Consider the following 19,340-nt stretch of genomic DNA (forward strand, 5'->3'; position numbering starts at 1 on the left):
TTTCCTCACGTTGTCCAGACTGGGCTCGAACTTCTGAGCTAAAGAGGTTTGCCCACCTTGACGTTCTCAAGTGCAGGTATTACATATGTGAGTCCCCACGCCCAGTCAGGCTTTTTTTTTTTTTTCCAGAATCTCACTCTGTCTCCCATGCTGGAGTGCAGCGGTGCAATTTCAGCTCGCTGCAACCTCTGCCTCCCAGGTTCCCCTCGTTACCCAGGCTGGGCTATAAGAGATGCTCCCGCCTTGACCTTCTGAGGTTCTGGGATTACAGACGTGAGCCCCCATGCCCAGTCAGGGTTTTTTTTGTTTTTTTTTTTGTTTTTGAGACAGAGTCTCACTCTGTCGCCCATGCTGGAGTGCAGCGGTGCGATTCCGGCTCGCTGCAACCTCTGCCTCCCAGGTTGAAGTGATTCTCCTGCTTCAGCCTCCCACGTAGCTGGGACTACAGGTGTGCCACTACCCTGGCTAATTTTTGTACTTTTAGTGTAGACGGGGTCTCATCATGTTGGCCAGGATGGCCTCAAACTCCCTACCTCAGGTGATCTGCCCTCCTCAGCCTCCCCAAATGCTAGGTTATGTGCATGAGCCACCGCCCCTGGCCCTGGTCAGGCTTTTGAGTTTAGATCCATGAAAGTGTCGCCGTGTCCCTGCTCCCTGCAGGAGGGAGGCCTGTGGGACCTTCTGCTGTGGCTGTTTACAAGGCTTTGCTCCTGGTGTCTAAAGCTAGAACCTTCTCTGTAGGAGAAGATAAGCGAGGACCTCCGGGCCACACTGAACGCCTTCCTGTACCGCACGGGCCAGCACAGCAACAAGTGAGGGAGCGTCCTAGGCCCCCGGGTAGGGCTGTGCAGCCGTCGCCCTTGGTTCCCACCGAGGGACCTCAGGGGCCCTGGATCACAGTGCTGGGCAGCACCCGTGGCCTCAGCGTGTCCACCTCGGATGTCCCCTGGGAACGGCCCAGCTCGGGACAGCATGGGGCGTCACTCAGGAACATGCGGGGGCCTCCTGGGCAGAGCCGGGGTCAGTCCCGTCCTCACGGCCCTGTGCGATGCTGCCCCAGCTTTCAGGTCCCTCTGCCCCTGGGTTTCCGCGGTCCTGTGCCTGCAAGGGAGGCTGTCTGATGGTCTGAGGCTCTGCTGGGTCTCCCTTGGAGGGTGTGGGTGCCCTGGGGTGGGAGATGGAGACACGTTTGCTCCCACGGGAAGCTGGGCACGAGCAGGTCCTGTGTGTTTGGGCGGAGCCTGGGGCCTTGGACCCCCGCCCGGATGTTGGACAGGGGTGCACCCTCCAGGCTTGGGGCCCTCCCCACATTGTGCGTCCTCCGTGAGCTGCTGCCCAGAGGTCCCCAGTATGGTGATCGCCCCACGGCAGGCTCCCTACTTCCTTCCAAATCCCCTAAGTTTGAGTTTTCTTGGTCTCCTGGGCCCCTCCAGCCCCGGTCACGTGTCACACGGAGGATCAAGTCCTGCCAGTTGGCCGTGGCCGACTCCTCAGGCGTGTTGGGCTCCCTGGCTCAGCTGCTGCCGGTACACGCTCCCTGGAGCCCTGGCTCAGGTCCTTCCCAGAGAGGCAGGGCTGGGCCCCTGCTGAGCCTCCGCTGCACCCGAGCCCCTGAGGTCCTGCTCCTGGCTCATGTGGCCACTCCTGACACGGACTCTGGGTCCTGCATCCCTGCTCCCAGCATGGCGGGGCTCAGGCAGCAGGAGGAGTGGTGGTCCCGGTGCTGCCTATCAGGCTTGGCAAGGGTCAGCAGGGAAGCACCATATGGGGCAAGAACAGAGGCCCAGGAAGCCGGGCGGAGGGACAGCTGGGTACGGTGGGGCAGGTGGCCGACCAGGGCTGTGCCCGCGTCCTCATGTTTCTTGCTGCTTTAGATGCTTCCTGTGGGGGCTGAGGCAGCCCCGTTTCCCTCAGCGCAGCTCGGCCACCAGCCCCAGCATCCTCATCTCCGCCCCGCAGGTTCATGCTGGTCCTGGCCAGCAACCAGCCCGAGCAGTTCGACTGGGCCATCAACGACCGCATTGACGTGATGGTTCACTTCGACCTGCCGCGGCTGGAGGAGCGGGAGCGCCTGGTGAGAATGTATTTTGACAAGTATGTTCTTAAGCCGGCCACAGAAGGAAAGCAGTAAGTGTCCCGCCTCACCCGCCCCTGTCCAGGGACCCTCGCTCAGGGCCCAGCCCGCCCCTGCTCTCCAGACGCTCCCAGCAGGCCCCGTCACAGGGGTGGGCACCACCTCCCTGTCCTGTAGTTTCGCACAGGAGACTGTGGGCCCCAAGGGTCCCAGAGGCCACATCCAGGGAGGTCCCGCCCCCCTTTCTTCATCACCACCTGAGAACAGCCTGGTGGCATCTCCTTGGGTTTGGGGGCAGAGTCCACCATCACTTACAAACCTTCAACATTCCTTTTTTTGTTTTTTTTGAGACGGAGTCTCGTTCTTGTCCCCCAGGCTGGAGTGCAGTGGCATGATCTCAGTTCACTGCAACCTCTGTTTCCTGGGTTCAAACAGTCCTTTTGCCTCAGCCTCCTGAGTAGCTCAGATTACAGTCACCCACCACCATGCCTGGCTAAATTTTTTTTTTATTTTTAGTATCGTGAAACGGGGTTTTATGATATTGGCCAGGCTGGTCTCGAACTCCTTACCTCAAGTGATTCACCCTCCTCAGCCTCCCAAAGTGCAGGGATTACAGATGTGAGCTACCATGCCCGGCCTCTTTTCCATTCCTCTTCACTCCACGGAAGGCTGTAAGGAAATCCTGTGCCCAGCCACCCCGATGGGAGGTGACGTGGAATGTTGCTCTGAGACCCCATGTCAGGATTGGAGAGAGAGGCTCCTCATGGTCCGCTGCTGGCTGCTGGCCTGGCCTTCCTCCAGCTGCCACGCTGGCCCTGGATCCTCATGGTGTGGGGCGCAGCTCCGGCTGCACTTGTGCCTTGAGGCTATCAAGCTCCCTGTCGCTGGCGGTGGGTGCAGCAGGCACGGTGGGCAGAGCCCTCCAGGTGATGAGGGGCCCTGGGGCCACACGCCGGCTGCCTCAGGAACACTCCAGATGAACAGAGGCCGCTCCACTTCTTGGCGTCCCCAGGGCCCTGGTTTCTGAGTCCTTCTGTGCACCTGACCTAAATCCCTGCTGTCGCCAGTGACGACGAAAGAGAGCCTGGTTGCCGCTGCCACCTGCTCCGTGCCAGCCCAGCTGTCTGGGCCTGTTTCCCTATGCCCTCCCCTGCCCTGGGCTCCCCCCGCCCCCATGGCTGCTCGTAGCCCTGGCACCATGACTTGGCGTCTGTGGCCTTCAGGCAGATGCTTTTCTAGAAGTCAGGGCTCGCCACTGCCAGCGTAAAGGCCATGCGTCCTGTGGGTGCTGTGTGAGCAGCTGTGGGCAGGGCTGCTGTGAGGAGTGGTTGGGGCCATCTCCAGGCCCTGCAGCCGCTCTCTTCCTGCTCAGTCTGGGCCTGGCCTGCAGCAGACAGATGGTGCAGAGCTGGGCTGTCACAGGGAGAGGTCCCCTCCCAAGGGGACATCTGGCATGGGTGCCCGCCTGGCCGCGTGTCTTCCAGTCCCCACCTCGTGGTGTGGGAGCCGCTGCCGTGGCCGGCCCACTTGGGAACTCCTTCCCAGGCGTCTGAAGCTGGCCCAGTTTGACTACGGGAGGAAGTGCTCAGAGATCACTCAGCTGACGGAGGGCATGTCGGGCCAGGAGATCGCTAAGCTGGCTCTGTCCTGGCAGGTGAGTCAGGCTCGGGTGCTCCCACCCAGATGGGAGCCCAGCTCCTGTGGAGACGCTGGGTTGCGCCAGGCGTGTCCCAGCACCAGTGTCACGCGGGAGCTTCTGTTGAAGGGTTTTCTGTGCACAGACGTGACACGGGGCACCCACCCCCGTTGGGCCACTCCACATGGTGGCGCCCACCTGCTCATGCCCTCAGGAGGGGGGGCCCATTTTGGTGCCTGACGGTCACACGGGGCTCTTTGGAAGCCCGTCCAGCGTTGCAGTAGCCTGCGCTCTGCCGGCTGGGGCGGGAGGCTTCGGACTCTCACCTTGGCCAACAGGCACCTCCTGGTGTAAATGCTGGTCAGGACAGGCCCTGTGTGAGTCGGGGGTCGGGATGGAGGGACGTTGTGTTTTCTGGACCAAATCCCTGGGCTTGGTCCTCCTTGACACACAGGTGGGAGTGGCCTCTGATTGTCCCACAGCCAGTTGTTCCTTGGAGGCCCCCCTCCTGCAGCTCCGTGGCTGCTGCAGGGACGGGGAGCCGGGACTCAGAGCAGTGTGGGCGTGGCCATCGGAAAGCTTTGGTCTTTGGAGGTTGCTGGAAAAGCAAAACCAGGTCTGTGGGGCCGAACGCGCCGTGGCCACACACAGGCATCGCCGCCTCTGGGGTCTGCAGAGTCTGTGTGACAACCTGGTCACTCAACCTAGCAGCGCTTTTGAATGAATGTGTGTCAGATTAATGAAGTAGCCAACTACCTTGATTTAAACATTGCAGCCGGGGTCTATAGGGGCTGTATTAGTACAGGCTGGGTTATGCCGCTGTGACAAAGAGCCCCAGATCTCAAACCCCATCCTTGTGGGTCAGCTGAGGTCTCTGTTCCAGGCCATCCCCACTTGAGACCAGGTCTGTTTCCACAACTAAGAAAGCAGAGGCCGGGCGTGGTGGTGGCTGACACTTGTATTCACAGCATTTGGGGAGGTCAAGTCAGCCAGATTATTTGAAGCCAGGAGTTCAGGACCAGCCTGGAAATTTTACAAAAAATGAAAAAATTAGCCAGACCTGGTAGTGCATGCCTGTAATGCCAGCTGCTTGGGAGGCTGAGGTGGGAGGATCACTTGAGTCCAGGAGGTTGAGGCTGCAGTGAGCTGTGATTGTGCCACTGCACTCCAGCCTAGGCAACAGAGCGAGACCCTGTCTTAAAAAATAAGAATAATTTGGGCCGGGCACAGTGGCTCATGCCTGTAATCCCAGCACATTGGGAGGCTGAGGCAAGAGGATCACCTGAGGCCAGGAGTTCAAGACCAGCCTGGCCAACATGGCCAACCTCACCTCTACTAGAAATGCAAAAATTACCCGGGCATGTTGGTGGCACATGCCTGTAGTCCCAGCTACTTAGGAGGCTGAGCCAGGAGAATATCTTGAATCCAGGAGGCAGAGGATGTGGTGAGCCGAGATGGTGCCACTGTCCTCCAGCCTGAGTGACAGAGTGAGACTCCATGTGAAAAAAATAGTAATAAGCCGGGTGTAGTGGCTCACAGCTGTAATCCTAGCACTTTGGGAGGCCGAGGCGGGCAGATCACAAGGTTAAGAGATGGAGACCATCTGGGCAAATGGTGAAACCCCATCTCTACTTTTTATAAAAATTAGCTGGGTGTTGTGGCGCATGCCTGTAATCCCAGCTACTTTGGAGGATGAGGCAGGAGAATTGCTTGAACCCAGGAGGCAGAGGTTGCAGTGAGCCGAGATCACGCCACTGCATTCCAGCCTGGCAACAGAGTGAGACTCCATCTCAAAAAACTAAAACTAAAACTAAAACTAATAATAATTTGGGCTGGCCCAGTGCAGTGGCTCACACCTGTAATCCCAGCACTTTGGGAGGCCGAGGCAGGCAGATCATGAGGTTAGTTGATCGAGACCATCCTGGCTCACGCAGTGAAACCCAGTCTCTGCTAAAAAATACAAAAAAAAAAAAAATTAACCGGCCTGGCCTGGTGGCGGGTGCCTGTAGTCCCAGCTACTTGGGAGGCTGAGGCAGGAGAATGGCATGAACCAGGAGGCAGAGCTTGCAGCGGGCCGATATTGCGCCACTGCACTCCAGCATGGGCGACAGAGCGAGACTCTGTCTCAAAAATAAATAAATAGATAAATAAAATAATAATTTGGGTTGGGTGCAGTGGCTCACACCTGTAATCACAGCACTTTGGGAGGCCAAGGCAGTGGATCTCCTTGACTGCAGGTGATCTACCCCCTTTGTCGTCTCAAAGTGCTGGGATTACAGGTGTGAGCCACCGCACACAGCCTCTTGAATGTTTTTCTCATAAAAGGGTGTTGAATTTGGTCGAATGCTTTTCCTAGATCAGATGAGATGGTCATGTGGTTTCTTTCCTCCACTCTGCTAATATCAGTTGATTTTTGTATAAACATTTAGTATGTGGAACGTTGACTGATTTTCCTATGTTGAACTATCCTTGCATTCCAGGAATAAATCCTGCTTCTTCGTGGTGTAGAGTCCTTTAACTATACTGCTGAATTCATTTTGCTGGCATTTTCTTGAGGACTTTGCCAGTGATGCTCATCAGGGATATTGGCCTGTCATTTTTCTTGTGATGTCTTTGTCTGGGTTTGATATCAGGGTAATGCTGGCCTCCTAGGATGAGTGAGAAATGTTCTTCAATTTGTCCCAGAGTTTGAGGAGTGCTGCTGATTCTTCATGTTTTGTGAATTCACACATGAAGACATCAGGTCCAGGTCTTGTCTTTGACCTTTTATAGTTTGAAGATTTTAGGTTCCCACAAAAGTTGCAAGGGTAACACAGAGAGCTCCCGGGCCCGGGGCCTTGCCACGTGGTGAACGTCATGTGTCACTGTTGGCCCCACCTGGGACTGGGTCTTGCCCCAGAATCCCACCCAGGAGGCCACGTGACATTTAGCTGTCACTTCTGGTGGGCTCTGCCAGGTCCCGTGCTTCCTGGTGGGGTGGCCCCGTGAGCATCTGCTCAGCCCCTTTCCTCCACTGGGCCCTGGGTAAGGTGCAGCCACTCGGGTGCACCCTGAGGGTTCCTGCACCTGTTTGAACTCTCTTGGGTGGGCTCAAGACCAAAAATGTTGAGCAGTCCTGGGCCCCTGACGCACAGTGGCGGTCCAGCTCCAGTCAGTGTCTCCCCACACAGTGGCTCTTGGCGAGGGGTGGGCGCTGCCAGTGGGGACGGGCACCATGTGGTCATCCCCATGGAAGGTCCCGTCGTGGCAGCCGTGTTGTGGGAGGATGGTGTGCTGCTGCCCCTTTACCCTGTGAGATGAATCCTGCCTCTGGGAGGCACAGCCAGGATGGGGTTAGGGACCCACTCAGCTGTCCGGGAAGCGTCCCCTGCCCTGTGCTTCCTCTAGCTGTCCTGGTGCACTCCCGAGCTCGGTGCCCAGTGGGCGTCCCCATGCCCAGACCCTGACCCACAGGTGCCTCCCCTTGGGGACTCCACACCTTTCACTGGCACTGGGATGCAGAGTGACCTGTCCATGGCAGAAGGGCTGGACCTCAGGCTGCCTGAAGCAACACCAAGGGCCCCAGTCCCAGCAGCTCCAGCCTCTGTGTGCTGGATGCCAAGCCCTGTGCCAGGAGGACAGGGAGGTGGGGGCAGGGTTGGCCTTGGTGCCCTGAGGTGGGCAGTGGCTGCCTCTGCCCTGGCGGCCGGTGAGGGTCAGGGTCTGAGGGTCTGAGGTGCAGTGCCACTCGGGGATGCTGCCTGGCCACGGCTGAGACACACAGAGGGTCTGCAATTCCCCGGCCTCTTGGGAGCTGCCCTCGGTCAGCTGTCAGTGGGGCTTGGCCTTGGGCTTTCTATTATTAGAAAGTCATCGAGAAACAGCAGTGCTGAGGACGCAGGCAGGGCTGTGGCACTGCAGGGGTCGCTCCCGGTGCCCACACGCATGCTGGGCTCTGCTGAGATGCGGGAAGCCTGTGTTTCACCCTGAGGCCGTTCTGGTGCCCCTGGTTTGGCCCCTCCCCACCTCGGGGCCCTGGTGTGCATTGGGGGTGGGGGGTTCCCATGCGGCCTCCCTCAGCTCCCTCTCTCCTCACTAGGCCACGGCGTATGCCTCCGAGGACGGGGTCCTCACCGAGGCCATGATGGACGCCTGTGTGCAAGATGCTGTCCAGCAGCACCAGCAGAAGATGTGCTGGCTGAAGTCAGAAGGGCCTGGGCGCGGGGACGAGCCCTCCCCATCCTGAGTCCACAGCGAGACCCACACCTCACGGAGCTGTCAGCGGACCCCTCCCACCCCCAACTTCCGGCCCCTGCACATTTAGGAAATATTCCTGGATGGGGAAGGGCTGTGCCCAGGGCCTCTGTGCCCCAGGTTAGCTTGTGGTGGGGGTCGGCTGTTCTGCCCCCCAGGACACCCCCTGTTGTGGGCACTGGCTAGGGAGGGGCAGGCCTCCTTCCTGCCCCTTAAGACACTTGGGAGACGCATTTTCCATGTGACTCAGAGTGGGAGGGGAGGCTTCACACCCCAGCCCCTGCCCAGGCCACGGGGAGGGTGGGTGCCGGCTGAGCCCCCAGGGCAGCAGGAGCGGGGCGGGTGGTGTCTGTTCTCGGCTCCCACAGCAGAGCCGGGTGTTGGGGGCCTGCCGGGACCAGACCGAGGTGGGGCGGCCTGAAGCCTGCTTCCCACTGCAGGCGGCACACCCCGGCCCTGTGCGCACTGGTGGCCCCGAGAAAGCCCAGGCTGTGGCCGGGAGGAGGGAACCTGGCCGGGCGTCCGAGGCCACTCTCAGCTGGCCGGTCCAAGCCTGTGGCTGGAGCTGGGGTCTGTTTACCTAATAAAGTCCCACAGGTGCCTCACCGCTGTGTCTGTCTCTTGGCTGGCGCGGGGCGGGGTTTCCGGGGCCCCCTAGGGTTCTCCTGGGGTCAAAGGTGACAGAAGAGGCAGAGACTGGAGCTTTCTGGAGAATTTACTGACCACAGAGGGGTGGGCTTCACATGAGGTGCCCGCCATGGCTGGGCCGGGGTCTGAATGCTGCCTGGGACCAGCCGCCTGCGCCCCACCCTACGGCTGTGTACAGACGGGTGCCCCCCTCGCTTCCCTCCCCTCTGCCCGAGCTGGCGGCGGCCAGACAGATGGTAGACCCAGCGCACGGGAAACAGCGGCTTCAAACAGATGCTGGCCCGGGCCACGTGCCTCGCCACCCCTGCCCCCACCTGCCCCCCAGGACCCTCTGGGCCCCCCAGCACCGCTGGGGCTGAGTCTGCCCTCGTGTCCTGCCCAGCCAGGAGCCCAGGGTCCTGACCCCTAACTGCAGGGCCTCTCCCACCCCAGCCCCCACCCTAGCCCACACCCCAACCCCCTTTATAAAAAGAAGAGGAGACAGCACCTTCCGCTGGACTCTCCCGGCCGGCCACAGCCCCAGACAACCTGGGCCCAGGGCTGCTGTCCAGTCCCACCGGCCCGGGCGTCCACGAGGTCCCTTTTGCATCTGTACCGCAGCCGGTCGGCTGGGCGGCCCCAGCAAGTCCCTGCGCGGCTCACAGGTGCCGCGGGCTGGGGTGGCCGTTGTGGTAGAGTTTCTGCTTCACGTGCACCATGTTCCCGGCGGCCTCCTCAAAGGGCCTGTGCGGCCGCCGGCCCAGCTCCCGCAGGCTGCACAGCTTGGGCAGCCAGGTCCAAGAGCCATCTGCAGGGGGACAGGGGCGGTCAGGCGGCTGGGGCCGGCCAGGATGGTGGCGTTCCCGGGCGGCGGGCGCGAGGCACTCACCGTGGCGCCGTCCGGCCCTCCAGGCGCGCACGGCGCAGTGCAGGACGCCGTCCATCCACACCAGGAACCAGCTGATGCAAAAGCCCAGCAGCAGCCCCAGCATGAGGTCGATCTCCTGCTTGGTCACATTGTCCGTCACAAAGTAGTTCTCGGAGGCGTCCACCACCGACTGGTCCCCGTCGTACGGGATCACGTAGTGGATGTGGTGCCTGGGGGCGGCAGGGCGGGCTGGCACCTCTCCCGCCGCCCCTGGCCTGGCCTTCCCCCAGGGGGCCTAGCCCGTGGTAGGGGTGTGGCTGCCACCCTGGGGGTTCTCTGAAGCAGCCTCCTGGGTGGGCGGGTCGGGAAGGGGGCACCGGACTCAGCCAGGCCCAGGTCACAGGCCAGAGGGAGCGGGAGGTCAGCGGCCATGGGCCGTGGAGGCTGAGCGCGAAGTCCAGGCGGACGGCGGGACCGGCTGCTGGCGAGGGTGGGAGCCCTCACTCAGCACCTCCTCCCTGAGTCCTGGAGCTCACGGGAAGGTGCTGTGGGTGGAAGAGGCTCCCCCAGAGGGGCCTCAGGATGGTGGTCCCCACGGCCAGGGTCACAGCTCATCTGCCCGCCCCAGGGCCGCGGAGGCCACTTGGAGCAGAACCGGACACAGGGAGCCCTGCTGGCCCCGGACCGGCCACTTCCATGCACCCTTCCCCGCCTGCCGTGCCCTTTCCTCCACGGCCGCCAGCCCGCCTGCCAGGCCCACTGCCCCTGGTGTTTCTTCTGCTCCTCTGTCCCTGGGAGGTGCTGTCAGAGGTCACGGGGGCTCTACCCAGCACCCCATCCTCTCCCCTTCCTGGGGAGCACCCCCTTGCCCTTGCCTGGCACAGACTCGCCCTGCTCCTCCCAGGATGGACGGCGTCCAGGCTCCAGGGCCCTTTCGTCCTCAATGCCTGGGCACCTCGGTGTCCCTTGGCCTCCTCTCCCTGGGCCCTTGGGGGACTTCCCAAGCTCAGGCCACAACAGCTTCTGGCCTCTCGCTGCTGGGGCCACACAAGCTCCCCAAGGAGCGCGCTCCAGCAGCTCACCCTGTCCCAAGAAGGTCTCCAGGCCCCATGATCCCAGGTGGGCTGACTCTGCTGATCCGACTGGCATCCCAGACAGCCGACTCTGGGATCCCTAGGCCAACATGAGGGCCTGGGAGTGGAGGCCGTGGGCCCCAGGCGCCTTGCGGTCCACACTCCTGGCTGCCTCCCACATCTCCGCTGAGCTCCAGCTGCCTGTGTCTCCACGTGGGATCCACAGACACCTTAAACTTGTGCCTAAAAATAGCTCCTCTCTCCCCAAACCTGCTTCTCCCCCACCTTCCCCTCGGTGAGGTACCAGTGCCTTGGCCTGGTTTTCAGCTGAGACCCAGAGACCACCCCACACTCCACACCCCAACCAGAGCACTTCCCACACTGAAAGCCCAGCCTATCCGTCCAACCCAGGGCCTTGTAGCCCGCTCCAGGCCATCCCTGTGCCCAGCAGGGGCCACACAGGTGCCTTCCCTCCGTGAGATCTGGGGGTCCTGGAGCCTGAGCCCAGGCACAGGGAGGAGGCGGCCCTTGCCCCAGGCTCTCCTTGAAGCCTTCCTGCTCTTCTGGGCTTCCCGGAGGTCAGTCCCCTCAGCATATCGGGCAACTGGCCACTCCCAGTGGCAGGGCTCTCGGTGAGGAGTGACCATGACCGTGGCTGATCCCTGGTGGCCACCAATCACCTGGTGACGAGCCTGTCCACAGCCATCATCCTCGATGGGCAGCTGATGACCACTGCCTAGAATGTGCAGCTGCCAGAGGCCCGCAGGGGAGGAAGCTGTTCCTGACCCCTGATTGAGTCCTCACCCACCCCAGGGGCTCAGTAACTTTGGGAGTCAGAGGTCACAGCCTGTGTCCCCCGCCATGGCTGTCCTGGGTACCTGTAGTTTCTCCCCCTGCACCTGGCCCTCCTTCCTGGGGGGCTCAGGTCTCCCAAGTGAAAGCAGGAGATAGGCCTGGGCAGAGATGTGCTATCTGCACACGTATGTCTGTGACATGTACATACGTGTGTCCTGCCTGCACCACACATGCTGCATGTGTCCACCTGAGGCCCAATGTACGTCATGTATACACACCAGCCACATGCACAGGACATGGCGTGATACTGTGGACATGGACCCCAGGAGCTCCACACCCCCGCCCTGTGCACGGTGTGTCACACGCGAGTGCATGTTCGCTTGGCTTTGCAAAACGCAGCCGCCCTCTCCACAGGGCGCCACGTCACGTGCATGGACGGATGTCTCATTTGGACGCTGCCTGGCAACAGACTTTGGAGCATTGATTTCCATACACGTTCTCCATGTCAACGTCTACGTATAGGCACGTACAAGGCCTACACATGTACACACACCCGTTCTGCACACCAGCGTGTACACACGGGGAGCCTCTCATGGCAGTGCATGGACATGGTGTATACGCAGATACTCCATGTGCAAAACGGTTGTCTGCACACACACTGGCTGCACCCACATGGAGACATTTTGACATGTCCCTGAGCACACTGCACTGTATATTGTGACATACATGTACTTTGCATACACATATATGTTGTCAATATACAAGGGCACTTTGTACGCTGAATGTACATATTCTGTATGTAGAGATGTGAACAGAGCATAGATACACAGACACACACACAGCAGTACCGTCTACAGCAGGCTGTGGCTCTGCTTCCCACACACCAGCTGCCTTCAGCACGCACTCCACCTGAGTCCACGCGTGCTCTGGACACGACATGAGCTGCATGAGCTGCACCTACACGCCTTGTGCAAATGCTCTAAGGCGCCCTCTGCCTGCCCTGCCGATCCCTCAGTGTGCTGCCACAGGTGGATGCACACGGCCCCAGCCCACGCACACGGAGTCCGCCCCTTTCTGATGCCCTGGAGCTCCGGTCTGGGCCCAGCCTCCAGGAGGCCATGGAGCCAACCTCAGGCCTTTGCTCAGCAGTCGGACCGTCCAGACAGGGACACAGGGCTCCCTGGTAGCACGTGGCCACCCCACAAGCTCTTACCCCCCACCCTGTGCCCGGCACACGTGAGGGTCACAGACACCCCGATCTCTGCCTTCTCTAACACCCGTGTTCTTCATCAACACACCTGCTGCACCCATAGGCATGTAACACGCTTAGCAACACATGCAGCTGTCCTGAACACACATGCCCTGCGCCCACACGTATGCACAGAGACCCCCGGAGCAGGAGGCAGCAGAGATGACGAACACGGGTTCTGGGTTGGTGCCCCTTTGTCCTTCACTAGCTGTGTGACCTTGGAAAAGCCTGTCCTCTAAATCCTCCGTCCACTTCCTCATCTGTCCAGCAGGGTTAACAGCGGCCACTGCGTGAGGGTGTCCTGAGGGATGGGAGTGCATGCGTGCGTGCGCGGGCGCTGTGTGTACGCACATGTATATATGCACAGACGCCACACACATGCGCGTCTCATGAGAAGATGTTTATTTCGTACATGGACGTACAAACATGCATGGCCAAGAAGATTCCATCACTACACGTGCACAGAGGGGATCACACAGTGGGTGTGGGGGATCTGGGCGCTCCCCTCAATCTGAGTGACCTTGAGGAAGCTTCGCCTCCCCGCTGACCCCCAGCCCATCCCTCAGCTCCTCTCCAGCCAGGGGGTTGTGCCCAGTATCCCTCAAGGCAGGCCCTTCCCACCTTGACCTGCATTCCCTTGCCCTGGGACTCACTGCAGGGCCCAGCCCTGTGCCAGCAGGCGCTTCCTGCCCCAGCCCTGATGAGGCTGGCTTGGGTCTCCACTGTGGACATCAGACTGGGCTGCGGCTTCCCGGCCTCCAGGCTGGACCAGGAGGCCCCGTGACCCATTCCGCCATCACCCTGGAGGCCTCTAGGGGATGGTGTCCTCAAGCCATGCGCCCCCAGGAGACCCCCTCCTTGAGCCAGCTCCTCCCCCTGCGCACCTGGCAGCCCTCAAGGGTGGAAGGCGGATCGCGGCCTGCGTGGGGCTGGCTCCCCCGCGCCCCGAGTGGGCCCCGCCACACATGTGCGCTCACGCGTGTCGAGCCGGCGCCGGTTGCGGACTCACCGGCCACAGTTGCAGTGGCAGACGCGGTCCTCGCCCCGCAGGTGCGGGAGGATGTAGTTGTGGAATCGGTCCAGCAGCGCGTTCATGTCCATCAAGCACGCGATGGCCTGGAAGAGCCCATGACCGGTCAGCGCCAAGGAGCGGGCGGGACGAACGGGGGCTGGGGGTGGGGAGCGCAGGGCAGGTGGGGGCAGCGCAGGCCGGGGTCGGGGCAGCGCAGGCGGGGAGCCAGAGCGCAGGCCGGGGTGAGGGGAGCGTAGGCTGGGGAGGGGAGCGCAGGCCGGGTTGGGGGGAGCGCAGGCCCGGGAGGGGAAGCGCAGGCCGGGAAGGGGGAAGCGCAGGCCGGGGTGGGGGGAGCGCAGGCCGGGGTGGGGGGAGCGTAGGCCGAGGAGGGGAGCGCAGGGGGTGTGGGGATCGCAGGCTGGGGATGGGAGCGCAGGTCGGGTTCGGGGGAGCGCAGGCCGGGGAGGGGAGCGCAGGCCGCACGGGCGGTAAACAAGGAGCAGGAGGTGGGGGCAGGCGGCGCGCGCGGGCGGGGAGCAGGGGGCGCGCGCGGGAAGCCCCTCCGCTCACCATCACGACCGACGCCCCCAGAATCATGAAGATCATGGTGTTCGCGCTCATGGACATCGGGCGGGGCCGGGCCGGGCCGGAGCGCCGCCCCCCGGCCCCGGCGCCCCCCCGGCCCCGGCCCGATGCTGAGCCCCCGCCGCCTCCGCAGAGGTCAGCGCTTCCCTGGGTCTTCCGCCGCCGCTCGCGGCAACCCCGGCGCCGGCCGGGAGGAGGAGGCGCGGGGGGGGCACCGAGGAGGGACGCGGGGCCTCTCTGGGGTCGCTCGGCCCTGCCCGCCGCGCTCCGCTCCGCCCTCGGGTCCTCCCCGCGCTCCGCTCGGCTCGGCTCGGCTCGGCTCTGCTCGGCTCCGGCCCCCTCCCTGCCTCCTCCTCCCTCCTCCCTCCTCGCCGCCTTCCTCCGCCTCCCGGGAGGGACCGCGCAGCCCGCAGGCCGCCCCGTGCCAGCACCGGAGCCGGGAGGGGACCGCCACCCCCAGGACGCCGGCCGGACCCCTCTCCGGGAACCTCGGCTTCGTGCCCCGCCCCAGTCTGGTCAGACCCAGCCCCGGTGGCCTGTCCAGTGACCCTGGACGCCAGTCCCAACACGATCCGGTCCTGGAGGGGCGCCCAGGCCCTCCCCGCCCCACTGCGCCGCCCTCCCTCCTGGAATCCCACGTCGCCGGCTGCGGGGCTGCACCAGCCCGCTTGGAAAGCACATGCCTCCCGGGTGGGGTCTGCAAGGTCGTGACAACCTCACCGCCGTGGGGCCAGAGATGGGGGTCACAGGGCAGGGACGGGATGACCCCTGGAATCCTCAATGGAGAGAAGCGGCGCAGGAGCTGTGGGCAGGGATACCTCACACAGGCTTCCCTTAGGGCAGGGAAGAGGGATCAGCCCAGGCCTATGGGTCAGGACACCTGCCCTTCAGAGGCCCCAAGTGGCCACCACTCAGCTCTGGCCGTTCCTGGCTCAGGGTCCTGAGGCCAAACTCTCATCCACAACTAGTGAGACCATGTTTCAGACCCAGGAAGCCACCCTCTCCCTTCGAGCAGGAAGTCAGCGGGAAGCTATGCCTGGGACCCAGCCTGGGACTGGGGCCATCCAGGCTCACTGCAGCCTCAATCCTCCCGGCTCAGCTGGCCTTGGGGGACAGCTGATCCCGGCCCGGGGGTTTCCACGTGGAGAGGGGACACCGCCCTGCCACAGGCAGCAGTGCTGGAAGGAGCGGCCGGCTTCTGCTTCAAGCAGCACAGGCAGGGGTTGGCCCAGGCCCTGTCAGCAGCACCAGGTTTGAGCTACACCCCCCAGCAGTGGTCGGAGGTCACTGAAGGCGGCAGGGCCTCTGCCACCTCCTCAGGCGCGAGGTCGGGTCAGGAATTCAGGACCAGGCACAATGACAGCAGCATCTGTTTATTGACAATTCCAGGTCATTCCCAACACGCCGCAGCAGGGCTGTGTACAGTCCAGCCGGGTGGGGAGGAGGGAGGGAAGGCAGGCACATGGAGACACAGGTACGTCGGGAAGTGCACACAAACCGTCTTTCCTTTCTGGTTAAAGAAGAAAAACTTTATAATCAATATCCCGCTCATAAGTAAAAGTGGGAAAGAAAAAACTTGATTGCTTTAATCTGGCCTTCTGGCATCTCCTCTCCCATTTCATATGCACAGTTTATTTGGGCAATGCTACCGTCACCAGCGGAACACCTGTAAGTAAAAACCAATGTCAGGAAGGAAAAAGTATGAACAGGAAGCTCCAGAGGCGGCTCCAGGCGGGCGCTGGGCTCAGTAGAAGCAGACGGTGTGCAGAAAGGTGCGGCCACTCTTCTCCTCAAACTCCTGCAGCAGCTCGTCAATCTCGTTCTCCATGTCTTCCGTGTGCTGGATCTGCAAGGACAGCACCGTGGTGAGGGCCTTGCCCACTCCCGCCTGTCTGCTCCCCCTCAACACCTGGACCGCCAGGGAAACGCCAGGCCTGAGCCAGCAAAAACCAGGGTGGCGGGCAGGCCCTCACCCCACCACTGCTGCCTCCCAAGGATGGCTGGAGGCTGCAAGGGGAGAGCTTCCTGGGCAGCCCCAGGCCCTCACCTGGTGTAGAGCAGGAGGCAGCCCCCACCTCCCCACCGACCCTCACAGAACCTGAAGCTGGGAGGAGCGTGGAGCTGGATTCTGAGAGGCGCCAGCACTGAAACCTGGAGGCCAGGACTCGGGCCCACACGCGCACAGCGGGGCCGACCAGCCCTCACCACCAGCGCGCCCGCACCGCCAACGAGCAAACGGGGGCAGGGAAAGGTGCGGTGCCCAGAGACCCAGAGAGGACCCTGACCCATGCCCTGTGGTGGGGGCAGCCTGGTCACTGGAGCGTCCTGGCAGCATCCTGGCCTCCGTCCACCAGAGCCCCTGGCTGAGCACACCTGCCCTGGCACTGGCAGCTCGTTACTCGCCATCTCCACTGACCCTGGTCCCCAACCGGGGACAGCACCCAGTGCCTCTAAGCAGGGAGTGGCCTGTGACTCAGCTCTGGCCAACGTGACCCAAGCGGAAATCACACAACAACTTCTGGGACGAGACTTTCCCCGTGGCCTTTTCTCCTGCCAGGCGATCGTGAAGACCATCCCTGGCGCTTCAACATCCACGCTGGACCGGGAGGCATGCGGGGACCAGAAGCCATGCTGGGTGGGCAGAGCGCAGGTGCCTGCAGCCACACGGCAGCTTCTCCCAGCGCCGGCCCGCCTGGCTCCTGGGCTTTCCAAACACCGTTTGCTCTCGGTGAAGCTGTCCTGTTTTTCACAGTTGATCAAATCACAGATCACAGAGGCAGAGGCGGGACGGTGCGTGGGGCTCTCCTCAGGCAGGTCCTTTCATCTCAGCCCAGCCCCTCCATGCCACAGCAGGGTGGCGACAGAAGCCTTGGGGTGCCCCTGGCCCCTCTGTGCAAGGGGGACACGCAGGGCCCACGGGGGAAGGCAGGTGTGCAGAAGGCCAAGTCCGGGGTGGACGGCGGACACAGCGCCCTTGGCAGCCTCCAGGCTCACGTGGGGCACATCTCCGACCGCACCACACCCAGGAGAGCTCCGTGCTCCGCTCGCTGAAGCAGGGCTGTGTCCACCAAGGGGAAGAGGCAAAGTACCAGGCGTTCCCTGGAGCCTGTGTCCTGGGAGGCGGACTAAGCCCGTGTTGGGCAGGTCACTGCGCAGCACGTCTCCGCTGAGCAGAGGGCATGGGCGGGGGGGCTCCTGTGCCAAGGCTGGGGAGTGACTCTCTCTAAACTACCAGCGGGCACCCCTGACACAAGCGAGCTGAGCAGAGACCCCGCCCCAAGCAGCAGGGCCAGCCTCAGGCCTCGGCCACGCCCCTCTGTCACGGCCTCGGCCACGCCCCTCTGTCACGGCCTCAGCCACGCCCCTCTCACGCCTCAGCCACGCCCCTCTGTCACGGCCTCGGCCACGCCCCTCTGTCACGGCCTCAGCTCCACAGGGCGCCCACCGGGTACTCACACACTGGCAGAGCTCACAGATGAGAAATGCCCCCAGGGTGGCCTCCTCGTGGTTGTCCTGGATGTCCACATTGACCACGTGCACAGGCTGGCAGGTCTCCTGTTCTCTGGAATTCAGATCTGATTGGGACAAGGTGACACAGACGTCAGAGGCTCCAGAACCAGGGAACAGGCAGTCAATGTGGCTGAGTCCCTGGCTCTGCCGGCCCCTGGCCCAGCCCAGCCCCAGTGGTTTCTGGACTCTGCAGATTGGGGAGCACAAAGACTGAGCCTCAAACCGAAAGCAGCTGATGGTTCGAGGAAACCTCAGCAAATCTCCGACTCAGCAAAAGCTGGTCTGGGACTCCCCACCCACCAGCCAGTCCTGGAGTGAAGCGCAGCTGGCATTGCAGCCCTTCCCCGCCATTAAAGACCAGCCCTCCCTGCTCCACGCCAGCTCGAGGGTCGACCCACGTGAAAAATGGACCCCGCGCGGTGGCTCTCGCCTGTGATCCCAGCACTTTGGGAGGCCAAGGCAGGTGGATCACTTGAGGTCAGGAGTTCAAGACCATCCTGGCCAACATGGTGAAACCCTGTCTCTACTAAAAATACAAACATTAGCTGGGTGTGTTGGCTCACACCTGTAGTCCCAGCTATTCGGGAGGCTGAGGCAGGAAAATCACCTGAACCCGGGAAGCGGAGCTTGCAGTGAGCTGAGATCGCGCCACTGCACTCCAGCCTGGGTGACAGAGCAAGACTCTGTCTCAAAAAAAAAAAAACAAAACACCGGCCGGGCGCGGTGGCTCAAGCCTGTAATCCCAGCACTTTGGGAGGCCGAGACGGGTGGATCACGAGGTCAGGAGATCGAGACCATCCTGGCTAACACAATGAAACCCCGTCTCCACTAAAAAAATACAAAAAAAAAAAATTAGCCGGGCGTGGTGGCGGCGCCTGTAGTCCCAGCTACTCGGGAGGCTGAGGCAGGAGAATGGCGGGAACCCGGGAGGCGGAGCTTGCAGTGAGCCGAGATCACGCCACTGCACTCCAGCCTGGGAGACAGAGCGAGACTCCGCCTCAAAAAAAAAAAAAAAAAAAAAAACCAAACAAAAAACAGGCCCCTCAAGCCCATGAAAGGCCGCAGCCAGCACACGGGTGGTCAGTGACCAGCGGCCCTGCCTGCCTCCCAGGGTGTTTTGCACACAGGTCTGGCCCCGCCCCCGCCGCTCTAGATGGGCTGTGCTGGTCAGGGTGGGGCCCCGCAGGCATCCCCAGACCCTGTGAGAGCTGCTGGGGCCCAGCCCAGCACAGCCACCTCCTCACCTTCCACCACCTGGTCATACACTCTCTCTTCGCAAGTGAGGATCAGATCAAACAGGTCTTTGCAGTTCTGGAACCTTTCTGGTCGGGGCTTGATTCTCTTATTTCTGTCCAGCATATGTAAAATCCCATTCTGTGTATAGCTACACATGGGAGTTAAGGAATGTCAGAGAAAAGGCATCTGTACAAGTGCCTGTGTCCTCAACACCCAGCCCCTTCCCTGCCCCACAGCAGGGGCAGCTGGGACACAGGCCTGGACAGCTGTAGGGGGTGAGCCATGCCCTGGTGAGCCAGGGGCCTCACTGTCCTAGCAGGTCCCACAGAAAACAAAGCGGGCGACGGCAGGCGCTTGCTCCTCGCTGAGCCCCAACTCTGCGAAAAGACCCAAGGCCTGCAGGACGCCCCCATCCCTCCCCCCAGCATCTGAAGCCGTCTTC

At 62.0% G+C, this 19,340-nt stretch overlaps 3 protein-coding genes across 4 annotated transcripts in view; 1 reads left to right on the plus strand and 2 right to left on the minus strand.

The window, feature by feature from the left end:
- ATAD3A (ATPase family AAA domain containing 3A) overlaps window positions 1-8,548 on the plus strand; it is a 71,057-nt gene extending 62,509 nt beyond the window's left edge. Inside the window, 6 exon segments of the mRNA XM_050785853.1 lie at window positions 742-812; window positions 1,960-2,127; window positions 3,620-3,728; window positions 7,789-7,988; window positions 7,990-8,030; window positions 8,033-8,548. Of these exon segments, the coding sequence (XP_050641810.1) occupies window positions 742-812; window positions 1,960-2,127; window positions 3,620-3,728; window positions 7,789-7,988; window positions 7,990-8,030; window positions 8,033-8,364 (921 nt within the window). The 3' untranslated portion in view covers window positions 8,365-8,548.
- A 92-nt stretch (window positions 8,549-8,640) lies between these two features.
- TMEM240 (transmembrane protein 240) lies at window positions 8,641-14,469 on the minus strand. Its single transcript, XM_050786647.1, has 4 exons — window positions 14,138-14,469; window positions 13,565-13,671; window positions 9,460-9,668; window positions 8,641-9,378 (listed from the first exon to the last, which is right to left on the minus strand). The coding sequence occupies exons 1-4, from the start codon at window positions 14,192-14,194 to the stop codon at window positions 9,230-9,232; spliced, it is 522 nt and encodes a 173-aa protein (XP_050642604.1). The 5' UTR covers window positions 14,195-14,469; the 3' UTR covers window positions 8,641-9,229.
- Window positions 14,470-15,509: 1,040 nt separating this feature from the next.
- SSU72 (SSU72 homolog, RNA polymerase II CTD phosphatase) overlaps window positions 15,510-19,340 on the minus strand; it is a 179,554-nt gene continuing 175,723 nt past the window's right edge. For both annotated transcript variants that reach the window (XM_050786639.1, XM_050786634.1), the window contains 3 exons: window positions 18,907-19,046; window positions 17,609-17,727; window positions 15,510-15,998 (listed from right to left, as the gene is read on the minus strand). In XM_050786639.1, the coding sequence (XP_050642596.1) occupies window positions 15,897-15,998; window positions 17,609-17,727; window positions 18,907-19,046 (361 nt within the window). In that variant the 3' untranslated portion in view covers window positions 15,510-15,896. The remainder of the gene's footprint in view (window positions 15,999-17,608; window positions 17,728-18,906; window positions 19,047-19,340) is intronic.

The sequence above is a fragment of the Macaca thibetana genome, chromosome 1, assembly GCF_024542745.1.
Source record: "Macaca thibetana thibetana isolate TM-01 chromosome 1, ASM2454274v1, whole genome shotgun sequence".
Classification (NCBI taxonomy): Eukaryota; Metazoa; Chordata; class Mammalia; order Primates; family Cercopithecidae; genus Macaca; species Macaca thibetana.

Bases quoted from the DNA above. Each gene is read 5' to 3' on its own strand.
- TMEM240 (XM_050786647.1), bottom strand. From the start codon at position 14,194: ATGTCCATGAGCGCGAACACCATGATCTTCATGATTCTGGGGGCGTCG. The intron at 13,672-14,137 runs GTGAGCGGAGGG...GGGCTCTTCCAG, and splicing joins TGGGGGCGTCGGTCGTGATG to GCCATCGCGTGCTTGATGGA. The intron at 9,379-9,459 runs GTGAGTGCCTCG...GTCCCCCTGCAG, and splicing joins GAGGGCCGGACGGCGCCACG to ATGGCTCTTGGACCTGGCTG.